The sequence below is a fragment of the Strongylocentrotus purpuratus genome, unplaced genomic scaffold (assembly GCF_000002235.5).
Source record: "Strongylocentrotus purpuratus isolate Spur 01 unplaced genomic scaffold, Spur_5.0 spur5_scaffold_9, whole genome shotgun sequence".
Taxonomy (NCBI): domain Eukaryota; kingdom Metazoa; phylum Echinodermata; class Echinoidea; order Camarodonta; family Strongylocentrotidae; genus Strongylocentrotus; species Strongylocentrotus purpuratus.
Genome location: NW_022145615.1, coordinates 2726353 through 2752094, shown reverse-complemented (window position 1 = coordinate 2752094; position 25742 = coordinate 2726353). Strand labels below are relative to the sequence as shown.

General features: G+C 38.7%; 2 protein-coding genes across 2 annotated transcripts; one reads left to right on the top strand and one right to left on the bottom strand.

Moving 5' to 3' along the window:
• Positions 1 to 371: 371 nt before the first annotated feature.
• Positions 372 to 8738, bottom strand: LOC100888896. Its single transcript, XM_030976532.1, has 13 exons — positions 8585 to 8738; positions 8033 to 8082; positions 7518 to 7617; positions 7053 to 7141; positions 6312 to 6426; positions 5689 to 5832; positions 4887 to 5120; positions 4291 to 4380; positions 3742 to 3807; positions 3363 to 3451; positions 2912 to 2970; positions 1503 to 1594; positions 372 to 957 (listed from the first exon to the last, which is right to left on the bottom strand). The coding sequence occupies exons 1-13, from the start codon at positions 8720 to 8722 to the stop codon at positions 679 to 681; spliced, it is 1545 nt and encodes a 514-aa protein (XP_030832392.1). The 5' UTR covers positions 8723 to 8738; the 3' UTR covers positions 372 to 678.
• A 7314-nt stretch (positions 8739 to 16052) lies between these two features.
• LOC586417 (39S ribosomal protein L24, mitochondrial) lies at positions 16053 to 24044 on the top strand. The gene is made up of 6 exons (XM_030976533.1): positions 16053 to 16186; positions 19828 to 20043; positions 20584 to 20679; positions 20799 to 20902; positions 21814 to 21950; positions 22786 to 24044. The coding sequence occupies exons 2-6, from the start codon at positions 19849 to 19851 to the stop codon at positions 22920 to 22922; spliced, it is 669 nt and encodes a 222-aa protein (XP_030832393.1). The 5' UTR covers positions 16053 to 16186; positions 19828 to 19848; the 3' UTR covers positions 22923 to 24044.
• Positions 24045 to 25742: the final 1698 nt, after the last annotated feature.

The following is a 25742-nucleotide window of genomic DNA, read 5'->3' as shown; positions in this document are numbered from 1 at the left end:
TCACTGAAAGACGAATGTTTTCATGTAAATATACCAAACACACACAATAGTCTTTGCATACTTTCCTTGCCTGTAGGAAAGCATTCACATGTGAATGATTCAATTTCAATGAGGCCTCAGAAAAGTGAGAGCGCCAATTCATTATACACTGTATCGTCTGTTCGTTCGTTCATGTCTCCTTAGATCAAGATTACTGTAATCTTGATCTTCGGAGTAGTTGCTACAACCGGCCGTGTCAGACACGTTGCCCCGGGGTGCGAGATAGGACTCTTGTAGCGTGCCCCCATTTAAAACAATTATACAGTTACAGTTAACAATACATTTAATTAATAGTATGAAACTATTAAAATTACTCTCATGTTACGGGAAAAAATATTGCATATACATATATTATGAATCAATTAATTTGGTCGATCCAGTTCGATGGCACAAACACGGCACTACTGGACAGAGATCCTAATAATTGTATCGTCTGTCAAAAGCCAGGATGCTGTTAACTCTATGTTGAAGTATGTGAATTATCCCTCCTCTGGCTCTCGAAAGACGGTATGTGTAAGTAGTGATTCCATGACGGTATGAGCTACAAGCTGGGAAGGTGGGAAACCTACACTCATTTGAATACCGATACATTACATAACATATATTGCACAAATATTGACTCAAGCGTCCCTTTTACAGTCAGCTCTTCTTTTCTCCATTATCCATAGCTTCATTCCCACCGCTCACAGCAGGTTCACTATCTTCAGGTTTTGAAACCCTCAAGACATCCATCCCTTCCTTGAGATGCTGGTCTCTTATTCTCTTGACCTCCTCCAACTCTTCAGCGAGTCTGTCCCTCTCTTCCGCTGACCTCTCGGCCTCTGTCTTGACCGCCTCTAGGAACTGCTGTCCATGCTCAGATATGGCCTCGGCACCCTGACCCTGAGTCTGTGTCAAACCATCAACGGCTGTTTCCAACTGAAAATATAAAAAAGAAGAGAGTTATGACTCATTGACTCTCTCAAAACACTACTGAAAAGAATTTGTACACTGACACCACTATCCATTACAAAATCCTCTTAAAATAATGGTGACCCTAGCGAAAGAGGAATATCCATGTAATACAGAAGCAACTCAGTTAAAAATTACTGTATTGTTAATTCTTGGATTTAAACTGCAAATACATTTCCTAAGATGTAAAAATACGGACTTACAACAAAGTAAAATTGTGCCTATGGGTATGTTTAACCTACTATTCTTTTTTTACCAAAACATTGTCAAAATATATACTGCAAAGCAGATTGGGGCCATTGGTTTATTAATAGTATACAATACAGATACTGGTAGGTAGTTTAAGCTGTGAAGAAAATCCATTTGAAAATAATATTCAAAACCATCTCCCAAATAAACTACCATGACGTCTTAGCTTTTGAATGACTGCACTTTAAAATTTGGGACAAAGAAAACAAAATAGAACAAACACAAAACACCAAATCCACTGATGGAGTGCATATTGAACTCACTTGTGATTTGTGAAGTTTGAAATCTGTCAAGAACTCTCTCAAGGCTTCTTCAGAGGCTGTCTGCTTTAACTTCTCAAACGATGACAGAACTTCTACAGGAAGAGAAAAATGGTACATTCTATTTTAATTTGACTTCATGATATGATAATACACGTAATTAGCATACCGTAAAATTTTAAAGTTGTTTTCTTCAGTGAACATCATGTTATGCATGTACAGTCAAACCTGTCTATAAAGGCCACCCAAGGGAAACAGAAAAAGTGGCCAATGTCAACACATGGCCTTTCTAGACAGGTTCTACCACACACATCTCTTTCTCAAGGGAGACACAATGCATGGCCACTATAGACAGGTGGCCTTTCTAGACAGGTTCTACCACACACATCTCTTTCTCAAGGGAGACACAATGCATGGCCACTATAGACAGATGGCCTTTCTAGACAGGTTCTACCACACACATCTCTTTCTCAAGGGAGACAGAATGCATGGCCACTTTAGACAGGTGGCCTTTCTAGACAGGTTCTACCACACACATCTCTTTCTCAAGGGAGACACAATGCATGACCACTACAGACAGGTGGCCTTTCTAGACAGGTTCTACCACACACATCTCTTTCTCAAGGGAGACACAATGCATGGCCACTATAGACAGATGGCCTTTCTAGACAGGTTCTACCACACACATCTCTTTCTCAAGGGAGACAGAATGCATGGTCACTGTAGACAGGTGGCCTTTACAGAAAGGTGGCCATTAAGGCAGGTTTGACTGTACTAGTATACTGTATAAGCTTCACACTGATGCTCATTGCGGTTAATGTAACTTGATACATCCAAAGCCTGTACAAGTACACGGAAGGAAACGTCTTACAAATGTTTCGAATCCACAACTAACAACTTAAACCTTAAATTGGGTCAAATCAATTTTTTCCTTACTTGAAAAAAAGTAAAAACCTTGGAAATATATGAATACTGTATACTTATCAGATGTCACTTGATGTGTAAAATGGGATTCTTTGTATTTCCTTGTTGAACACTTGAAATTCAACTTCAATTCCTAGGACTCCTGAATAAATACACTGAATTGTACTGGACCTTGAGAGGCTAATGATTTGGCCTTTTGCCAGAAAAACGAACAAAGACAAAACAAAACTGTATATGTAACTCAAAAAGACAACATCACAATGGCATGACTTCAGTAGCCTAGCTTGAATATAAGTCCTACACATATCTTTGTTTATAACCCCATCATGTTGTACACTGGCCTTTCTGACAAATTCAAATGTTTTAAACAGAAAAAATGTTCTGTTTCCAAAAAAGTTTTTGATAAGAATCAATGATAATTCTGAATGTTGTCTACAACTGATCCTTTACAAAATACCTACATTAACAAGCAAATCAGGTAGACTTACCTTTCATAGGGCCACAAAGCGTCTTCTGGATGCTGTCTTCAAACATCATGTATGCTTCTCTAGAACAGAAAAGGGAAGTTAGGTCAATAATAAACAACACATGTATATAAGTATTGCACTGCAGACAGGTTGCATGATAGCTTAAGGCATGAATGAACATCTTCAATATATCTTGTAAAATAATTTGCCAAAATTTGGTAGGCACAAAAGCAAATTTGGACTCGTAATTTTATGTATCTGAATGTTGCCCCAAATCACAAGCCTAAGTTACATTTTAAAATCACTACAATTTCTTAAAAGCATCATGAGTTATTCAAGGTTTTTACATATTCACGTTTTCCATCATTATATCTATAAATTCTCCCAAAATTGAAGTTGAACCCCCCCCCCCTCTCCTCCCCCCCCCCCCCCCCAAAAAAAGGATAAAAACATGTATATATTTCAGGCTCACCTTACAGCTGCATAAAGTGAAGCCATGTACTTAAACTGTACATCGTAGAGAGCCTGGTGGAATCTCAATTCTTCTACACAAGCCTTGGCCTAAGATACAGTATGAAGATGACAATGTATTTGAAATAGAAAATGACAAAATTTGTAGCACACAGGTCTAGCTGTGTCCACATTGTTGTCCCTACCTACATCTTATGCTGATACTTGGCTTTGCAAATCTACAGGTTGAACTACATACTGGTTTGATAGTAACAATTTGTCAATAATTTGCTTCAATTTCATTTGTTTAGTAACTACTACATGTACATTTAAGTTCAAAAGATTTTTTTGTTACAGTTCATTTCATCAACAAGTAAAAGTATAATGAAAAGCTTTCATACCTCCATTTTTGAGACTCTCCTTGCATAGTTGCTAGCCTTGATCACAGCATCAATGACCGACTTTACCTGAAATAAAAATGTGTCATTATTTGCTATTAGAAAGACTGTGGATAACACTCTTCATAAAACTGTTAGTGATAGCAAAAATCAGTCAGAACACTAGTCAGAATACTCCATCTAAAACTAAATTTCAAATTGAAATTTGAGCATAAACATGTATACGGAATAAGAACATTTACAGCATTAAACAGTCATTTGAGAAGAAAAAAATATAGTCAACATTCAATGAATCAAAGACAATCTCTGAGATGATCTGGCTCTCAATTAGTTACGCAAAAATGTATTACTATATTCTGAATTGTTCTATAATCATAAGGACAATGTTTGAACATTACAAACGAGAGACCATGAACATGTTATGGAAGTTCAAGGATTATCCTAAAATAATGCTCTGTGTATTAAACAAGTTCACTGAAAATTTCCTTGATTGTTACTTCTTGTACATTAACTAATATTAAAGTGACTGGCATTCTCTAAAAATCTTCTCACCTGCTGTTGTTTGTTTCTTGGGAATGTGGGAAGAGCTGTCATGACATCATCAGTCTTGATTTCAGGAATTACAGATTTGGTCAGGAGAGGCTATTTAAAAGACAATTAGTTTAAGGGTTTAATGGAGATTACTTGAATATCACAAATCAATTTACATACAACAGGGAATATAGCATGAGTTTAGCATTAATACAAAAAGGTTGTACAAGTGTATATTCTAATTTCTCAATTTCATTGCCTGCTCCACCAAATCCTCCATTATTCTCTTCTTTCCTTCCTCCATCAGTTTTCCATCTTCCATCTTCCCCTTTCAAACTCGTCTTCATGTACACATTAATGGCAGCATTATACCTAATAATCTGTCCACCCATATACTCCATGTATTCATCCATCCATCCATCAATCTGCCTATCAATCAATCCATTCACCATTCCATTTATCATTCCAGCCATTCATCCATCCATCTAAATGCATCAATCAATTAATCCATCCACCATTCCATTTATCATTCCAGCCATTCATCCATCCATCTAAATGCATCAATCAATTAATCCATTCACTCATCCATCTATCTGTTACATTCGCTCAACTCTTACCCATGGAGCTGCAGGAACCAGGATTGAGAGCGATACAAGATCTTGACAGCACTCTACCAACTGTCTCTCAGTGTCATTAAGAAGGCTGGACAATCTGTGATTGACAGCTGATGGAAGATGATGATTGGCTGCCTGCTGCAGGGCGTGGCTGTCAGGTGACCAGCAGGTCTTAAGTGATTGGTGGAGACTGTTGAGTTGTTGATTCAAGGTGAAGAGTTTGGATTCTAATTTAGCCTGCAGACAAAATATCAGCATTGAAAAGGGTTAAGTTTACTACCATCAGAGTTGAGACCACAATGTATTTGCTGATTTTATACAAATCAGTGTAAACCTTAACACAGAATAGATAAAGATCTTTGTGTGAACCGCGTTTCATTATTGGTTTAAATATTGAATCTCACTTTCACCAACATATATCAACATAATACCAAATAATACATCATTTGACAAATTAAATGGATGAATTTTCACTCAATTTCAGATTAATTTAGGAAAAAAATCATAGGTTTAAACAAACAAAAATTTACAAATCATTACTTAAAGAATTTGATCCATTCATCTTATAAAGAATGAACAATAACAAGCAAAACAAAACTGGAAGGTAGGGGGATATTTTCTAAGTAATTGACAGTCCTGTTCATAGATATTACCTACTACAGAATATTATTGGTGTATTTTCTTTTTAATGGAAATATTATTAAAGATACATCAATGTACATAGTCCTTCCAATGACTTTTTACTATTCTTCCTTGAAAGGAACCATTAAACAAACTTTAGTCAATACAATGACCAGCTACTCACCACATGTTTAAGGTTGAGATGTTCTATCTTTCCACTGCATACATCCATGATGTCGACTGGTTTGTTGTCATAGCGATGTGGTTTGGGTTTAGCATAGAGGCCTGTGAAGATAAGAGGCTGTTCCAACTTCTCTTGGTTGTTGATCTGAAACATTGAGGATTTTTTTTAAAGAAATTATTTTTCCCAATCTCTATATTCTAAATCACAATGTAGATCTTCTTCAGAGTTGTCTAGCTTTTATAATAGATTGGCCATTTTTGTCTCTAAGCCTTTAGCTTTATCTAATCCTAAGTTCCAAGTGGCCAGGATAGATGTCCTAGTTTATTTGATGAGCTCACATGAACCCAAATTTAGATTCACTCAATCCACGTAACATGAGGCTTACAAAAGATTGAGAAGGGAACACTTGGGGTACTGTTGGGATTAAGAAAGGCATTGAGGAATCAAATGGTTGGAATTGTTCCATTTACTGCATACCCACTGTCATCTACCATCTACCATGAGCACATTTAATTTGTTACCACAAAGAAATCTGGAAAGGCATCTCAACTTGCAAATTCTGTAGTATTTTTATTTTAAGACGTTGAAGATCGACCTTCTAGCTACCACCCCTCTTTTCTTACCTCTAGATTCTTGTACAGTCTAAGGCGTGCTGACTCAGCTGTTTCTATCATGGTAGTGATCTGTGACCTTTGAACTTGGACAGATGGGCCTTTAGTTTTGCTGGCCAGCAGTTCCCTGGTTAATAGACATGATATTAATACAATGAATTTTACTATAACAAAATTTAGGCTTGAATTGATAAATATGGACAAAGTTCAACTGGGTTTAACTTGGCATGTGTCTTATTCAGTACAAATCAATTTGACAAAGTGAATAATTGAAATAATCTTGTTAATAGAAATAAATGTGTGAAGACGGGGTCAGATTCATTGAGCATGATATGAGAGCAGCACTGCAGGTATTTTTCATCTTCTGTTTGTATTTTAAGACGTTGAAGATCGACCTTCTAGCTACCACCAATTTATGCCAATTTATGCCAATCCAGACAGTCAAGCAATAAAAAGGAGAACTCAATTTCATGTTGTTATCAGTTTTGTGTGTTCATTTGGATACAGAATTAAGGTATTTTTTTAGGAGAGTAGGTCAAATCTATCCACTGACCACTTAAACCTGGACTACTGTTAGGACAGTCTTTATGGTAACCTCCACAGAAGCAGTTATTGCGGTTCCCTAAGTTATGCCTTGGTATCTACAATCAAATTACTCTTATCATTTTAGTGGATAAATGGAGCACAGATTCCACTGACAAATGACAAATACCATCTCCAAAAAAAAAATCATTCAATTGTTTAATACAGTACCTGAAATTATCAGCAATTGTTTGAAGATTATTCTCCACTTCAAAAAGGACACCAGATCTAGAGCTCAGAGCCTCAGCTTGCATTAGCACCTTGAGCAGAAAAACATCAAACATACGTACACAACAAAAATAAGTATTTCATGAAACACAAGCAATTTCAGATTAGTAATCAGAACAAAACACATTCCATTGATTTCTAAAAGCAGCTCAAACAGTTCATAAAAGTCTCAAACTTGTCCACAATATTAGGTAATCTGTCTCATTTTTTTTTTTTTTTTAAATGTCAGCAGGAGTTTCAATTCTAGGAGACATAAGACTCTAAAAGTTATCTTAAACAAGCTTTTAAGTGATTAGATAATAATCACACATAATTTGAATCTACATAATTTCTCTACTCACCCCCTCCCCCCCCCCCCCCCCCCCCCCCCCCCCGCATAAAATTCCTCTCCATCTTCTGTGTAGATACCTGTCTCTCTAGTTGAATTACTTGTGCCTTGAGTAGGTTCACTCTCCTCTCACCATACTGCTCCACTGGACCTTCTGTCACAAGCTGATCATAGATGCTCCTACAAATGAAAAGAAACACATTTCATTACTTCACAGGATGAAAAGATGGAAAGGAAAGGAAAGGAGAGGGGGGGATCAGCTGACCCTGACAAAAGAAAGCTCGGTTCACATTTTGGATTTAAAAACATTTTGAACACAGGCAGTTGGCACCTGCAAATATTTAAGGTCATACCAGAAACGACTCTATTTTGCAATGCAACTTTGATGATTTTCTATCACATGCAACACAGGGAAATAAATGTGTTGGGACCATGCATAACCAAAGCTGCAAGCAGAGATGACATGTGTATCTATCATTGCCCTTTTAAATTGAGGGACCCTATATAATTATGTGATTATGTCCATGCAATTTATAATTCCCCAGAGATTGGGGGAGAGTTTCACCACTTTTCTTATACAATTTCAGACACTCACTTGACATTGTCTAAGTCATTCTGCAATTTGGTATTTTCTTCCTTCAAGGCCTGTGAAATGGATACAAAAACAAAGAGAATAATGGAACATAAAATCTTTCACCATGCACAGAGACCATTTTTGTCAAAAGCAAACTGTACTTTCCTAGTTTCATTCAATCTGGCCAGACTCGCTGTTGCTGGCTTTACAAGATATAAGTATACCGGGTATTCAGTTTTCATTGTGCTATTTTCACAGAGCATATATTGTTTTGGAAACTAGATATTTTTTTCCAACTAATACTTTTCTATTTTGCCAAACAATACAATATTCCTCTGAAGCTTTACCTTCATCATAAAAACACATTTTATGAAGTTTAACTGTGCCATTTCAAAATGATGTCTGAAATTTTTACAACTAATTTCTTTATATTTTTTCAATAGAAATGAATGGCATGATTGAAATTTGGTAGTCCATAGTCCATACAGGTCCAAGTGATCAACTCTTTTTTAGAATTTCCCTTGAACATATTTAAATGATTCACTAATTAAAACTGATTCAATTGTTTTTTACCTTCAGCTCTCGGTCTAGCTGTATCACACTAGCCTTCCCACTGTCGTGATTGATAGGGCCTTCTTTGGTAAAACCCTCTTCATTTTTCAATCTGCCAGTGATCAGGTTTCTCCCCCTCGTCCTAGATTCTCCTGCCATCCTCACATGCCACTCCTCACCTGTGAATTAAAGAATTTTATATTATTATTAGGGTACTACAATATTGTACAAGGCCTAAACCCTCAGGGGTGTATTAGTTCCCCATTTCATTATCAAATTTTGAGTATTATTTATTTGTATTTATATTGAGTGTAGTTTTCAATCAAGAGTGAAATATATAAAATTAAATAAATGAAATGAAATTAATAATTAATAGTAACAGCTCTTACCTTCCTGGGCTTCTAAGTATAGATCTATACCACCCAGCCCTAAGGGCTTAGTGTAGTTTGAAATATGATATCAATAAATGTCATATTTTACATCATCACCAAGCCCTTAACTTAAGGCTATCTATCATGGCCACCAGGATGTATGTCCGGCCATGTTGGTAATCTGGGGCCCATTTCTTGAAACCAACGTCAACACAGTCATAATTTTATTTGCCAACTACAGAGATGTCTCTGATCTTCCAGAAGCGTTTTTACAAAGAGTTTCTAGACATCTCGTAAAATTGATAGGCCTACTATCGGCGAAAAGAGGAGCCAAGAAATAGCCTTAGTCACAATTCCACTGGTTTAAATAAAAAAGTAATTTTAGGGAATCTGCAATTATTTAAATGAAAAATGAATTAGGAATTTTAAAAAAGATTGAAATTAGCACCAGCTTTTGCAGCTAAGGATCAATTAAATAAGAGATGCAATATGCTGGTACTTCAAAATTTGTGTAGATTATAGTATATCATAGAATACTTGTAAAAAAATTCATGACCGGTGAATCAGTTTTGTTTTTGAGATGGGTACCTCCTGCCCTGGATATTGTCATTTGATAGCTCTAGACCTACACCCTTATATTAGTAAAAATATGTTATTAAAGTTTTGTCCAAGGTTTTATCCTTTAGGTTAATTCAGCACAATAAGACAAAACTCTGAGTCCAACATTCCGAAGGTTATCTATTCTGTAGTTTACACATTTGAAGATAGAATTTATCTCGAAATTTATTATTTACTTTACTTTACTTTACCGCAAATACTGGAAGAATGCTGAGACAGCAGTCGAGCTTCCAGGTCTATCTTCTTGGTCTATCTTCTTTTACTCATACTCTTTAATAATAATTCTCATTATATGCAAGGGAGGCAGAGGGGCAAGAGGTTGCATCTTGACTGGACAATGTACCAAGTACAATGTCCCAGGAGCAAAGAAATTTAAAAAATCAGTTCGAGTATTGAGAGATATGACACTGTTCCTTCCAGCAACGATCAAGCCTGGTTTTGAAGGCGTCTATGGTGGGAGCCTGAACTACTACTTCAGGCAGAGAGTTCCAGTCGTCAATCACTCTGTGACTAAATGCGTTCTTCCTTACATTTGTCCTACACCTCGGCTTTGAAAGCTTGAGACTATGCCCTCTTGTTGGTGTGTCTGCTAGTTGGAAGAAGTGGTCAGGGTTGAGTCTGTCATGCTCATAAATGATCTTGTACACCTGAATCATGTCTCCTCTCCTTCTCCTGTACTCAAGGGATGGCAAGTTTAGGTATTTAAGTCTCTCTATGTAAGGTAGGTGTTTCATTGTGGAGATCATCTTTGTTGCTCTCTTCTGTACTCTCTCCACAGCTTTTGCGTCTGAAATGTACCTTGGCGACCAGATTACATTTCCATACTCAAGGAGGGGGCGCACTAGTCCTTTAAACAGCTTGGGAATGGTGGATGTGTCGTGACACTGAAAGGCACGTCTGATGCTGATCAGGACCCTGTTGGCCTTGTTGATGGCATACGACACATGGCTGTGGAACTTCAGTTTGTCATCAACAAGTACCCCCAGATCCTTTGTCTCTTCAACTGTACTCAGGGCTGAACTCCCGATTGTGTAGCGCTCCTGACAGTCTCCAGATCCAAGATGTAAAACACAGCATTTTCTTGCGTTAAACTGGAGTTGCCACTTTGAGGACCAGTCTGTCAATGAGCACAGGTCAGCTTGGAGAAGTTTGCGTTGGTCAGGAGTAGAGACGCATGAGAAAGCCTTGGTGTCATCTGCGTAAATTCTTACAGTGGAGTCCAACACCTCAGGGAGATCATTGATGTAGAGAACAAACAGTGTTGGGCCGAGTACGCTGCCCTGGGGCACCCCGCTCTTCACGTTGCACCACTGAGATCTGGCATTATTTACCACCACCCTCTGTGTTCGGCCATGAAGGAAATCAGCAATCCATATTTTGAAGTTCCCTTGGATCTTGTAAGCATCAAGTTTTGACAACAGCCGTTGGTGGGGCACGCTGTCAAATGCCTTTTGAAAGTCTAAGTAGACAACATCAACCTTTTCTCCTTGATCTAGCCAGGTAGTCCATTCCTCAATAGTGTGGAGCAGTTGTGTAACACATGATCTACCTGGGACAAATCCATGCTGAGAATCACTGAAAAGATCATGTGACATCAAATGTTCAACCACCTTATCTCTGATGAGAGATTCCATGATCTTACAGGGGACTGATGTCAGGCTTATTGGGCGGTAATTGTTAGCATCCAACTTGCTCCCCTTCTTGTGCACAGGAACAACGTGGCTAATTTTCCATGCTGAGGGAAGCTTGCCCTCTTGAAATGACTTGGTAAAGATGATGGCCAATGGAATACACACTGATGCTGCGGTTTCATGTAAAACACAGGGATGGATACCATCCGGTCCAGCACTTTTGAACTTGGAAAGCAAACTAAGTTTGTGATGTACATCATCTGCAGTAATGACAAGTGCTGATAAGCATTCGGGAGGTTGCCTAGATTCCAGAACTGGTATAGCAGAAGTGTCCTCGTCAGTAAAGGTTGTCTCAAAGAAAGTGTTCAAGATATCTGCTTTCTCTTCATCTGATGTAGCGAAGGTTCCATCTGTCTTTCTGAGGTCAGGTAGCCCACCTCTTGTTTTCAGACTATCTTTGGCATATCTCCAGAATGCTTTTGGATTTTTCTTAACATTCTTTGCAAGATCCCTCTCAAAGTTACTGCGCAGCTCTTTTGTGAAAGATTGGAGTGTCTTTGCCAGTCTTCTAGCTCTTGATATGTCTGCTGGGTGCTTGGTAGTTTGGGCTTGTCGCCAAGCACGATGCTTCTGTGCTTGCAGTTTGAGCGCTTGTTTGTTCATCCAACAGTGCTTTTTCTTTCGTCGGCGTGAAGCAGAACGCGGGATACATTTCATCATCTTTTCTGTTAATGTTGTGTGAAAGAACGACCAAGCCTGTTCAGTATCCATATCCTTCATAGTCTCTTCCCACTTGACTTCCTCAAGCTCCTCACAAATGTCATCATATCGCCCAATGTTGTATTGAAACTTTGGAGGTCGTCTGTCTGCTTCTGGAGCCGATAAGGTGATAGTAAAACAGAGCCCAAGGTGGTCACTCAGCCCCAGTGGGGGCAACGAAACAATTTCATCAATCAAGAACTCATTATCTGAAAACACCAAATCCAGGGTGCTGTCTCTCTGACCTTCCCTTTGTCTAGTGGGAAAACTGACATGTTGATATAGGAAGCAGTCGGCTACAGTTTCCATGAACTCTTGATCTACCTCACTTCTTCCAGCATAGGACCCCCAATCAATGTGAGGATAATTGAAGTCCCCGGTGATCAGAAGATTGGTTGAGTTCATATTAGAAACCTCAAGCATCAGATTGCGTAGCTGAAGGTGGTTGTTGACAGAAGGACTTCTGTATATGCATCCAGCGAGTAGTTTCTTGGAACCAGCAAGTCGCAGTGTGATCCACACAGACTCATCAAAATTTGTTTGAATGTCACAGTCCTGTACAAGATGGCAAATTTCATGTGATACGTAAATTGCAACACCTCTCCTTCCATCTGCAACATTTGAGTGAATGTCATATCCATCCAGGAAAAAATCCTGTTCACGTACTGGGTTCTTAACATTTTTGGGGCAGACCTCAGTCAGGAAGACCAAGTCCACTCTGTGCACTTCAAGTATCAGTAGCAGTTCATTCCGTTTATTCAAAAGGGAATCGCAGTTTGTGTAAAACACCTTCAATTTGCCACTCTTCTGGAATTGTGAGTTTGTTTGTTGTAGCCTGGATATGTCATCATCGTTCACATGCCAAGAGCCTCCATCCACGGTTGTAGTTGTAGAAACAGGTGAGCATTCACTGTCACTACTACTACTGGTAGTAGTAGTACTTTCATTCTCACTTCCCTCTATTTCGTCTACAGATAGTTCATTGTCACTCTCCTGATAAATCAGTGCTATATTGGCATCGCTACTGCTGCATTCATATGCATAACTACTCTTATGACAAGTACCTCTTTCACCCTCATCTGCAGTGAGATCATCGCTTCTGTTACGTTCATAAAAACTATCATCACTAGCATCAGATTCATTTCTACTACTAAAGTCTTCCCTGCTACTGTAAACTGTTGAAGGGACTAGTCACAGTTCCTTAGAGGTGCTATCCTCCGTGGCCTGCTGCGACTTCAAATCAGGATGGGCTTCACTTTCATGGTTGGGGCTATGAGGCCTGCTTAGTGGTGCCTGAACTTTCTGCTTCCCTGTCACAGGAATACTGGCGTTGTTGGTAGCTGCAGCTACATGTATGGGACGTGGTCCATTATCCAGGAGTGCTGCACCCATGGTGTGAGATTCAGCTTCATTCAAGTTTGCATGGTCTGATACATTTGCAGGTAGAGCATGGTCCAACTTTGACACGTCTGTCTGCACTGCAAAACTATATCCTTCCTTCTGCTTCAAAATCCTTAGCATACCTGATTTTTGGCTATCAGCATTCTGCTTGTTGTCATGTAATTGTGGGAATTTAACATGCTCTTCTTTCTCTCTGACAGTGGTGGGTGGTGTTGTTTTGAAGTGTACCTCTTCATCACTTGAGATGTCTACTACTTCGACTGCAGCAGGTTGCTTTGCTCGAGAGCTAGCTGAGCCTGATGAGTAAGGTGATGAATAGCTAGAGTGGTAATTGGTGTCTCTCAGATGTACAATTCTACCACCACGGATTATGCATTTCTCGCCATCAGCCCTTCTCTTTTTCAACTCATCCCGTAGAAGTTTGTGTGTTTTTCTTTCATCAGGTGTCCGGTCTGGGTCAATAAATATCTTGTTGTAGACTCCATGGTGTCTCAGCATCTTGGCTTTGAAGAGAATCTCATCTCCTGGGACAGCCAGCTGAACTAGGAGAACCCTAGGGATGCTATTGTCTCGCTGCTTGTAACCAAGTCTGGTTGTTTTCACAATGATTATATCCTTGAACTGAAGAACGGTGAGAATTTTCAGAACAAATTGTTGATCATCTTCTTGTCGCTTGTTTTTTGTCTCTGATTTGCTCTCCTCTACATTGTGCAAGATAATGTTGTTCTTCCTTCTGTCTCGGTCTCTGTACTCTTCCAGGATTGGTATTGCATCTGGGATAGCATCCTGTGGTGAATTTTCTGTTTTCTGAGCAGGGGTGTTAGCAACTGGTCCCCACGTGCGAGGGCAAGCATTCTCAGGGACAGGGAGAGGTGATCTGTATGAAAGATGGTGCAAATCTGCCTTCAGCTGCTCATTATCATTCTCAAGCTTCATTATTTTAGTCTCAATTCTTTGCATCATGTCCAAGACAGGTTTCAAATGATCGGTCTGTGGGCCCGTGACATGATTAGCTTGGTTCGGAGAGGGAGGTACTGTGATTTCATCAGACTTTATTGAAGTATATGGTGTGTGCAATTTCAGTTTGGCTTCTAAATCACATGTCATGCAGAAGAAATGAATAGTACTCCATTTCCCTATGTCCTTGATAACTTTAGCTTCAAGATTCGCACATCGTGGGCATAGCCAATTCTTACATAATTCACACTGGACTAAAGACCTTGTGCGAGTGCCATGACAACCATCACAACACAGGTCGTTGCTGTCAGTCTGTGGTATATGTGTACCGGTTGATTTGTCATTCTCTGCTTCCTCCTTTTTCTTTCCTCTTTTGCTCACCGCCACCGAAGGTCTACTGTTGTTGGCCCTGCTCATATTTTTTACTGCAGAGCTCTGTCGACCTTGACTGCCCATGCTAGGATGACTGGAGCAAATACTTGAGGATTGACTACTGTTCAGACTTGTGTCTAGTGACAGATTTCCCTTAACTTGCTGCTTTGAGTTTTGACTGAGTGACCTTGTGACCTTTCCACCAAGTACACATGTGGTGCCAGGCTTCAATGATTTTTTACTAAGCTGTGAAGAAGGCTGGGGGCTTGCGTTGCTAGCCATTTGAAATAAATTTGCTGCCGGAAAAGTTACTGCTTGTCCTATAATAATACTTGCAGGGCTGCAGAGACTATAATAGCAGACAGCTTCAAATCCAGCGCGTACATGTACGTGGGAACTTATAACACTAGACCAGATGTACAGTGTACATGTAGGGTAGATCACTAGAAGACATGCGTAAGGATTCTCAAGGCTCAAAAACACCAACAAAGTTATGACAATGAAAATGAAAATGAATCACATGTCAAGCAAGTTACTCATGGTAAAAGCATTCATGAAAAGATAAATTATACTTGCAGAACTACACAACTTAGCTACTGCCAGACTGTCCCAGAGTGATGTCCAACTGCATGTAGGATCTATGAATCCAGTATGTGGGACCAGAGCAAACATTCAATATAGATGCAGGGTGATTCAGAAAATCCACATCAAAATATATCCCTTTGGATGCTGAAAAAACCCTCCAAAAACAACAGTCAGGTCTAATTGAGTGTAAATAGCAAGATACCATCTACAAAAAGACAATTCCTGTAAGATTATAGAGATAAAAAATGGAATTTTCACAGCCACAGAAAGATACAACCTCACTGCCTCACTGAAAACTCTGACTTGCTGTGGCAGACAACCCATCCCTTCGACTCTTCGAGGATCTTACAATTTGGAAATAAACGTGTATAGATTCTAGGGGTCTAATCAGTTTAGTTAAGTGGCTCAAAACTCAAAAGAAAAATATGATGAGAAGATTCCTCTTGACTTGTCTTGAGTCTTGTCTCTTCTTGATTGTTTTTTTTTTTTTTTGTCTTTTGTTTTTTTCGTTTATCACAGATTACACAGCCTAGGCTACAGTTTATTTCAGTTCAGTGTTGCTAGCGTAACTGATGAAATAGATCTAGGTCTACTCACATAATCTAGTAAAAGACGAAATCCGGATTTCTTGGCTTGGCCTTGGGCTCTTCAGCTTCAGTGGAATAGTTATCACGATTTAGGCAGTCAGCCAACAGAACAATTCCCCACAACTTCTCCGTCACGACCCAAGCGCGGCCCGAACGCACGCCGATACGCGTTAGCTCTGTTTATGTGTGTGTGTTCACCTCTCAACCGACCAACTACAATTTTCTTTTTCTATTTGTCCATTTAATAAGAGCATAATCGGTCTGCATATTCAGTGAATTGAACGTGATAGATTTGTTTAATTTGCCCCGGGTTTGTTGTCTTTACGCCAAAAGATATCACAGGTAAATTGTTTGTATTATTATTCAGAATGTTAAATTTATGTCATGTATAATTTTCAAATGAAATTTGTCCCTTCTTCGGCCTTAAATCTTTGTCGAAACTCCCGCATGTCGATTTCTTAAAGTTAATGTATTGTCCCATGTATTGTCATTTTTGTTAGTACCCCGTAGGCCTAGGCCCTATACGGTAATCTTTCGAAGAGGCAAGGCAAGGGGGGGGGGGTGGGGTGGCAAATGATTTAGCATATCGGCAGTTATTGCCTATTTAATAGTATTCATTTTGGCTTAACCCCATCTAATCGTAGTAGATTCTAGAGGTCTATGTCCGTTGGTTGTCCTGTCCGTTTATTCTTTTTATTCAATTTTAATTTGAATCCTAACTTAGATCTAGAGTCTACATTTCAATTTCAAACTTTTGCCATTCTGTTTCTCTAATTTTTCTGCTTTCATTCAAATTAACTTATTATTAAAATACGGGTTGGATTGAACCTTAAAACTGCATGTATGCTAAAATCATTTCCCACCCGGCACGCAAAGACCCAAGTGGAGGGGGGGGATACACAATCATCAATTTCTGTCTTTCTCCCAAGAGTCCCATGTGCCTTTGTAATTGGGGCACTGCTCAAAAAAGAAAGTAATGTTATTAAGTATATTGATATTTATTGCATTTTAAAAGAAAAATGGAAAATAGAATAACGTCAAATGCTGCTATTTCAACTTCAAGAGCATTACAGTACTTTAAAGTTTAAGTTGTACACTTAATGGTAGGATTCCTCCAAAAGACTTTACCTTTACCTTTACCCGAGATTCTGGAAGAATGCTGTGTTCTCAGCAGTCGGGCTTCCAGTTCAATTTCCTTTTCTTCCTTCTCGTAGTTGGGTGTCTTCTTGGTAAGTGTCTGGCTCAGTTCTGCGTCGGGTATTCTACTCATATGGGGAGCAGAAACGCTTGTCCTTCCATACTCGATCCAGTCTGGCTTTAAAGGCATTCACCGTGGTAGCAGTGACCACCTCTTCAGGAAGTGTGTTCCAGTCATTGACGACACGTTGGCTGAATGCATCCTGTCTAATCTTCGTTGAGCATCTTTGTTTTACGATCTTTAGACTGTGGCCTCTTGTGTTGCTAGTCGAGTGTTCAAAGAAGGTATCAACTGGGATGCGTTCAAGTCCATGGATGATTTTGAAAACCTGAATCATGTCGCCTCGCCGTCTGCGATATTCGAGGGAGGGAAGGTTGAGCGCCCGAAGTCTCTCTATGTAAGGACGGTTGCGGATGTCATAAATCATTTTGGTAGCTCTCTTCTGCACCCTCTCTATGGTTTTGGAGTCTGTCTTGAAGCGAGGGTACCATATGGAATCTCCGTAATCTATGAGAGGTCTGACAAGGCCTTTGTACAGCTTTGGAATTGTGGACCTGTCTCTGCACTCAAAGCTGCGACGGATGCAGGAGAGTACTCCGTTGGCTTTCTTGACAGCATATGCCACATGGTTATGGAACTTTAGCTCGTCATCAATGAGGATGCCGAGGTCTTTCTCCTCTGATGTAGCTTCAAGGACATCATCTCCAAGGGCATAGATGTGTTTGACGTTTCCTGGGCCTGTGTGTAGTACTTTGCACTTTTGTGTGTTGAAGTGCATTTGCCATGTATTGCTCCATTCCATTAGTGCATCAAGGTCAGATTGGATTGAGCACAGATCATCTTTGGTGGATGCTTTGCCATACAGTTTAGTGTCGTCAGCATAGATCTTGACAGACCCTTGAAGTCCATCTGGTAGGTCATTGATGCACAAGACAAACATTGTTGGGCCGAGAACACTACCCTGCGGCACTCCGCTCCTTACTTTTGTCCAGTCAGATAATTTATCATTGACTCTAACTCTCTGGCATCTACCTTGGAGGAAGTCTGCTATCCATTCCTTAATTTGGCCACATATACCGTATGTCTCAAGTTTTGATAGAAGGCGAAGGTGAGGTACACTATCGAAAGCTTTCTTGAAGTCTAAGTATACCACATCAATAGGGGTTCCTTTATCCAGCATCTCAGTCCATGCCTCCATGACAGTCAGAAGCTGTGTCACACAAGAGCGTCCTGGAACAAAGCCATGCTGTTCATCACACAGTAGGTCATTTTCCATCAGGTGGGCAACTATCTCATCTCGAATTAGTGACTCCAGAATTTTGCATGGTACTGATGTCAAGCTGATTGGTCTGTAGTTCTTAACATCCATCTTACTGGCTTTTTTGTGGACAGGTACCACATGACTGACCTTCCATGCACTTGGTAGTTTGCCTTCCTTCAATGATGCATTGTAGATTATGGAGAGGGGCTCTGAAACTGAGGCGGCTGTTTCTTTTAGAACGCAAGGGTGAATGCCATCAGGTCCTGCACATTTGTACTTTGACAGGTGGACAAGCTTCTTATAAACATCATCTTCAGAGATTGAGATAGATGTCAATGTCTCTCCTTTGTGTCTTGGTGGGAGTTTTGGAATGTGCCCTTTATCCTCATCAGTGAATGTAGTGGCGAAAAAGGTGTTCAATGCATCCGCTTTTCCTTTATCAGTTGATATTCGTTCACCGTCTGGAGTTCTGAGTTCGCCTAGTCTGCAAGAGGTTTTGAGTTTGCTATTTGTATACCTCCAGAATGCCTTGGGATTTGATTTCACATTCATAGCCAGGTCTTTCTCAAAATTCCTACATAACTGCTTGGTCAGAGTTTGCAGCTGCTTGGCTAATCTCCTTGCTCTCATAATGTCCACAGGATGTTTGGTCCTCTGTGCCTCTTTCCAAGCTCGATGTTTCTGGCTTTGTTTCCTCAGTGCCTCTCTAGTCATCCATCTCTGTTTCTTTCTGCGGTGTTTGGGTTTTGACTTCGGTATGAACTTCTCCATTTTTTCAGTCAGGGTGACTAAAAAGAACTCCCAAGCATCCTCTACACTTTTATTCTCCAATTCAGATTCCCACTCGATTTGGTCTAGCTCTTTACACATATCATCATACTGCCCTCTGTAAAACTGGAGGTGAGGAGTTGGGGTGTGGGTGTCTGGTGTGTATACTGTAAGGCCAAAGAGGATTCCAATATGATCACTTCTTCCAATTCCAGGTACATAGTCTATGTGGTTGATCATGCCGTCCTCGTTCGTGAAAACCAGATCTAGCATACTGGAACGCTGGCCTTCTCTGTATCTGGTATGTTCCCCAATGTGTTGGTGTAGATAACAGTCAGCGACAGTTTCAATGAACTCCTGTTCAGTATGGGACCTTGCCCTTCCAAGCTTCCAATCAATGTTGGGATAGTTGAAGTCTCCTGCTATTAGGACATGGGAGACGCTGTAAAGGTGTTTAAACTGGAGGTATCTACACAACTATTAAATAGTTGTATAGGCCTACAGCCTAAGGCTGGAGAATAATGGTGAAATTTTAAGAATAACTATCTACTGGTAGTTTATAATTTATACATGGAGTTATTGAATTTTAAATGATAGCAATTTAAAGCGCTTAGAGACATTTGTAATAAGCGCTATATAAAAATTAGATATTATTATTATTATTATTATTATTGTTATTATTATAAGAATTATTTAATTGAATATTGGCTGATTTTTGTTCTTCTTTTCCATGTAATAAATCTGAACACAATCCAGATTCATGAAGAGAAGATCATCATGGTGCGCTTAACAGATCTTTTACTCATGGCGAGGAAGCAGGTTCCTGCTTGGAAGAAAGCTAATCGACATTATCGCTACACCATGTCCAGGCCCTGGACTATTCAGGCTCAGGTCCAGAACCTTCCTGGGATAGATCGTCCTAAGGTCCAGGTCGAACCGGTCAAGGAGTGGAAGATCTTCAAAGGTGACCTGGTAAGAAAACAGAAATGTGTACATGTCACATGTGTGTATGTTATTATGCACAATGGATCTCCTTGATTTCACACAAACATGTTTTAAAAATAACTAGTTAATTTTTTATTTATTTATTTTATATTGTAGTTATTTTGTATTTTTATTATTATTATTTTTTTTAAATTAAGCAGGGGGGAGGGGGTCGAGGAGGGGGGGGGGAATCAGGGAGTGACACATTATGGCTCCATAGGAAGCTTGCATTTGTTCACATTTTGAAATTTCTAAAGGCATGAAGTGACTGCCAATGCACTTGGTATCAAATTTACAGATATTCATATAGTAAACAAAATCTAAAACTGTCAAGGGTATCGATTGTAGAAAATCCTCTTTATAACTTAGAGTTTGTTTATTATATTGTAAAATATTTTCAAGATATATTAGCAAAAGTTAAATTGAGTACCTAATATAAATTGAAAGAAAATATTCCTTCTCTAGTCTATTGTTGTTGTAATAATTCAAATATTTGGTCTTTTCTTTTCCTGTATATCACACGTTTAGGTCCAGGTTCTGAAGGGACGAGATATCAGCAAACTAGGACTGGTCTTAGATATCATCAAGCAGAGAAACTGGGTCATAGTAGAGGGTCTCAATTGTGTAAGTATATGAACAATGGTATACATTAGTTATCATTTTGACTCATGACTCTCTTTGCTTCCTTATAGGAACTAAACAAATGATTATCGTTTCTTCGTTCTTGTTTTTTAATTTTACAGCATTACAGAAGGATAGGTAAAATGAAAGGATACTCGGGGACGATGATAAAAAGTGAAGGACCCTTGGATGTGAGGGAGGTCGCCCTAGTGGACCCTTCAGATAAGTAAGTTAACAAATACCCTTTTCATACTGGTATAGCCTTTGCAGACTTGGACCAGACCAAAACAGAGTGGTGAAATTTTCCACCTGTAAACATGATTTAACTCATGGAGACAAATACAGATATCAGCTGTTTTTAGAACTGGCATAAATTTTGTTTGGATTTGGTTATTATTCACAGAATTTTTGTGGGTAGGGCGTGATAGAACTGAGAGATAACTGCTACCCATTCAATACACATTTTCTGTTTTATGTTGTGCTAAGAATTGTGTAGGCCGAAGGACTTAACCATGTGTTGTTTTTTGTTTATAATATACAAATAGTGAATGGCCATGAGTGCAATGGTACAAGATTTTGCACAAGGTGAAAGATAAGAAATGCTTTATTCAACGAGTTGCAGCCGAGTTGAGCCGAGTTGAATGGAGCGTCTCATCTTTCACCAAATGCAAAATCTTGTTCCATTGCACGAATAAAGACCATTCACTATTTGTTTTATACAACACCTCGGACGTTAACGAGATTCAAACAATTTTTGTGTAAAGAACAGTTTTCCAAGGCCTAAATCTCTGCGATTTTTTAAATTTGTTTTATTGATGAAATTGCCAATAGTGAGCGCGCACTATTATTAAGCAGGCAGCAAACCACGCGCGCACCATGCGCGTACAATGCTTTATGTTCATTGTTACGCGGAGTGCAATTTTTGTTGATCCATTCGCACCATTGCACGGTGACTTCACTTACCTCACAATATACTTTGTACATCGTTAGTGACGTCAGCATGCAATGGTGCGAGAGGATCAACTGGAATTGCATGGCTGGAGAATGATGCCGTTGACCAATTGACCAATGAGGTTGCAAGAATCTTAGTAGGTGTTGTATAAAGATAATTATGTGTTTGTTCATTCTTATTTATAGCAAACCGACGGACATTGACTTTCGGTACACTGAAGCCGGCGAGCAAGTCCGGGTATCCAAGAGGACCGGTAGAATCATCCCTATACCGATAGTAGACTCAGATTCCAGAGATTACAAGACCAAGGAAAGCTATGTCGGTAAGAAACAGCAAATGCTTTTAACTAAATAAGCATACTTTAAAGCCCCACTGTACTACTTGTAGCTACTTGCTCTCTCTACATAGAAAACAATGCCTAATCGGTGACCATTGGTCTTTTTCTTATGTTAATTGAGACCTGAGTTGATGAGATAGCCACCTGTCAGTGACCACCCTGAGTGGTCTAATCCCTCCTGGCCAAACTAGTACAGACGGGCTTTAAGTTGTGTTGTCTATTGATCGGGAATGACAATAATTCACACACATCTGATCTTTGGAGGGAAGTATAACATTTGCAGATGCCAGATTCCTAGAGGCAGATTGCCCCATGGGTCTTTCTCAATTTATCAGTCCACACCATTCACAACCTCACTTTGGGATTAGTCAAAAGGAACATTGTACTGGATTTTAATATAATCTGTATGTAAACTTAAAGAATAAACCAAGAAAGAATCTTAGAACCATGTTCATATTGCCAAGACTCTTCAGCTATTGGTATATTTACGTTTATATGAACATTCAGAAATATAATGTCTCATATTTGCACATGATATTGTAAAGCAAAGATTGTCTTGCTTCAGCTCATTGGTTTGTTTTGATGTACAAGATTAGAGACAATTATAATACGATACGATTATGTTAAACTTTGACCGAGGGAAGGTGAAGGTTATTGAGTGAGAAGTCATTCTCACCAACCTACCCCTGTATAATATCTGTATCCATATCTGCTCACTCTGTGTAATTCTGTTCTTTGATACCTGAAGTACCACATGTATTGTGTTGAAGGATAATGATCAGTGTTTTATCATCAAACGATCTGGTTTATCAAATTACAGAACAACCAAAGGACTCTGTTGCAGAGGACGTGTGTAAAAAGACATTTGAACCCTCATTGAAAACAGTAGAAGAAGAGTTAATGGAAGCATTGGACATCAAGGAAACAAGAAAACGTGCAAAGACCTACTGGTATTGAGGCCTTTATGCAATAAAGGCAAGGACAATAAATTGTGTGCTGAGATATACAACGCTTTCAGAATCAACTAATAGATGGTTGGAGGATAAACGGATGTTCAACAGTGTTGGATTTGGTGAACCACAAAGTGATGGTGGAGGACAAAGCTGAAGCCGGAGACTGTTTTTGTTGCAAGTTTCTTGATGAAAGTACTTGTGCCTGCCGAGTACTGATATCTGTGTCATACATGCACGTGTTCCGAACAATCTTTGGACACACAAGGGCTTATCTAGTAAACAGGGCCAGATAAAGGTCTTTGGATTACGCAACACATGCTAAAGCTACAGTTACTCTGCAAACTGTGGACCCACACTGTATCCAATCATATCTATGTCCAGTGAAACCTGTATACAGAGACTGCTCAAGGGAAACAAGAAAAGCAGTCTTTGTAGGCAGGTTTCCTTTGTACATGTTTCAATGTACATGTTTCAATGAGAAACCATATTCAAGGAAAACAAACATTTTTGGCTACAGCAAGTTTGAATGTATCTTTGAAAAAGTAAATCCAGGGAAAATTGTTTGAAAAACTAATTCTGGTACTCCTATCAGCAATAGAATACAAGAACAATTCAACGGTAATTGGATACAAGAACAATTTAGCAATAGGATATCAGAACGATCGATCAAAATGTATTTGTAGACAAAAAATAATTCAGTGAGATTTTAAAATATCTGATCTCCCCTCCATATTTTAGTCTTATTTGCATGTCATAAAAATGATCCCTGTCATGAAAGTTTAGTCCCAACTCCCGAGCCCTTCTTTGTGGCACCTGTAATTGCCTTTCAAATGTATCCCCCAATAAGACTGTGTACTCTTTACGATTTATGGATATTGGAAAAATCATAATTCCCTGATTTGTCTTTTAGTTCGATACCCTATGGATGGATGAAATATTTCATGTTTATTTATTCATAGATTTTTCAGCTGAACTGGATTTTAAATGAGATCATAGAGAATAAACTGTTACCATTTTAATAGAATACTGTATTCTTTCTCATGTGTTGTGTCAATGATCAATTAATCTGTATTGCCATATTGAATGGTACTGTATTATTGATCAAAATAAAACTTGCATAAATTAATTGTGTGTGTTGTGTTGTCCCTAAACTACTTTTCAGTGTACATGTATTTGAAATCACATTTTTAAACACTCTTGTCATTGAATTCTGCCAATCAAGTTTCTAGTGTGTATCGGAACTGATAATGCGAGATTCAAGATTTAAATCATTTTCATTTTTTGATGGTTTATCTTTATATGAATTTTATAAAGGGTTAATTATGAGCCTTATGTAATGGTGGGGTGACATCTAAGTTTTACTTTATATTTTGGCTGTTGAGCATCATGTTTCAGTTTATGGTAAACTGTAATCGTTGTTTTAATCTTAACCTATGGGACATGTTAAAAGATCTTTCCCTTTTTCATCTGGGTCTACTATCAAAAGGAAATCCAACCCAAATAGACAACTGCTCTAAAAGGAAGCAGAACAATCAGAGAAGCAAACTGATGAAAATTTCAATTAAATCTGACTAAATATAATAAAGTTATGAATTTTTGAAAGTTGTAATCACTATACATATGGGCCCTTCAAATTGGCCGAAGCAGTAATGTCAATGTGATGTAGAGACTACTTTCCCATCTGTTTCAACATATAAAATGACTAAAAAGTATTATTTTCAAAAATTCATTGCTCGGGAGGGTCTATTTAGAGGACCTTTAATAACATGCTACCTATAATATATTTTGAGTACCCCAAGGGAGAAGAAACTTACGAGAAAACATAAATTAATGATATTTTTGTACACTGCAAATGGGAGAGTTATCCACCTCATAATCCACTGACCGCTTAGACTTGGTGATCTCATATTTCAAACATTCATAACTCCCTTACTATTGGTCCGATTCAGTTCAAACTTTTGCCATTCTGATTTCATACAAATCAACTTATTACAAGGGTTGGATTGCCCTTTAAGAACTATTCTTGGTTGAGAATGAATTTCAACCTGTCACTTATTATCAAACCTGTAATATCAAAATTCTAACCTGTCGCTGTTACATGTTAAAACCCCTTATGGACTAACCTGCTCACATGTAGGTAAAATATAAATCAAACAAGGGAAACGCTCTCGGCGGTCTCGCCTGCATAACGCAATTCAATATGATAAACCAGAACGTCAATGACGTAGCGCTCATCCGCATCTCACAACAAAAAATATCGTAAATTTTATGTGGTACACTTTTGAACTGGTCAAAAAATAGAAATTTGATGCCCTGGAAGGGACATAATTTCATTTCATTTGCATAAAGTACCATAAATAATCAATGGAGCAAAATCTCACAATTCTGTGAAGAAGTTTATTGTTCCAAATTTAGCTCTACCAGATAAGGCAAAATCGGTCAAGAAATGAGGGAAAAGAAGCAATTTTTGTTATTTTTGGAATAAATTTGCATAAATTACCATAATTAATTAATGGAGAACAATTTCAAAATTCTGTGTAGAAGTTTAGTGTACCAAAGTTAGCTCTACGATATAAAGCAAACCAAATCAAAATCGGTCGAGAAATGAAGGAGAAGAAGCCTTTTTTGTGATTTCGAATAAATTTGCATAAATTAGCATAGATAATGAATTTCACGATTCTGTGTAGAAATTTTAAATTCCCTCCTAGCCCTATCATATGAAACAATCAGAATCAAAATCGGTTGAAAAATAACGAAGAAGAAGCATTTTGAAAATCTTAATGTTGATGCCACAACAAAGTCTAAGTTTGTTGACCTTAAATGG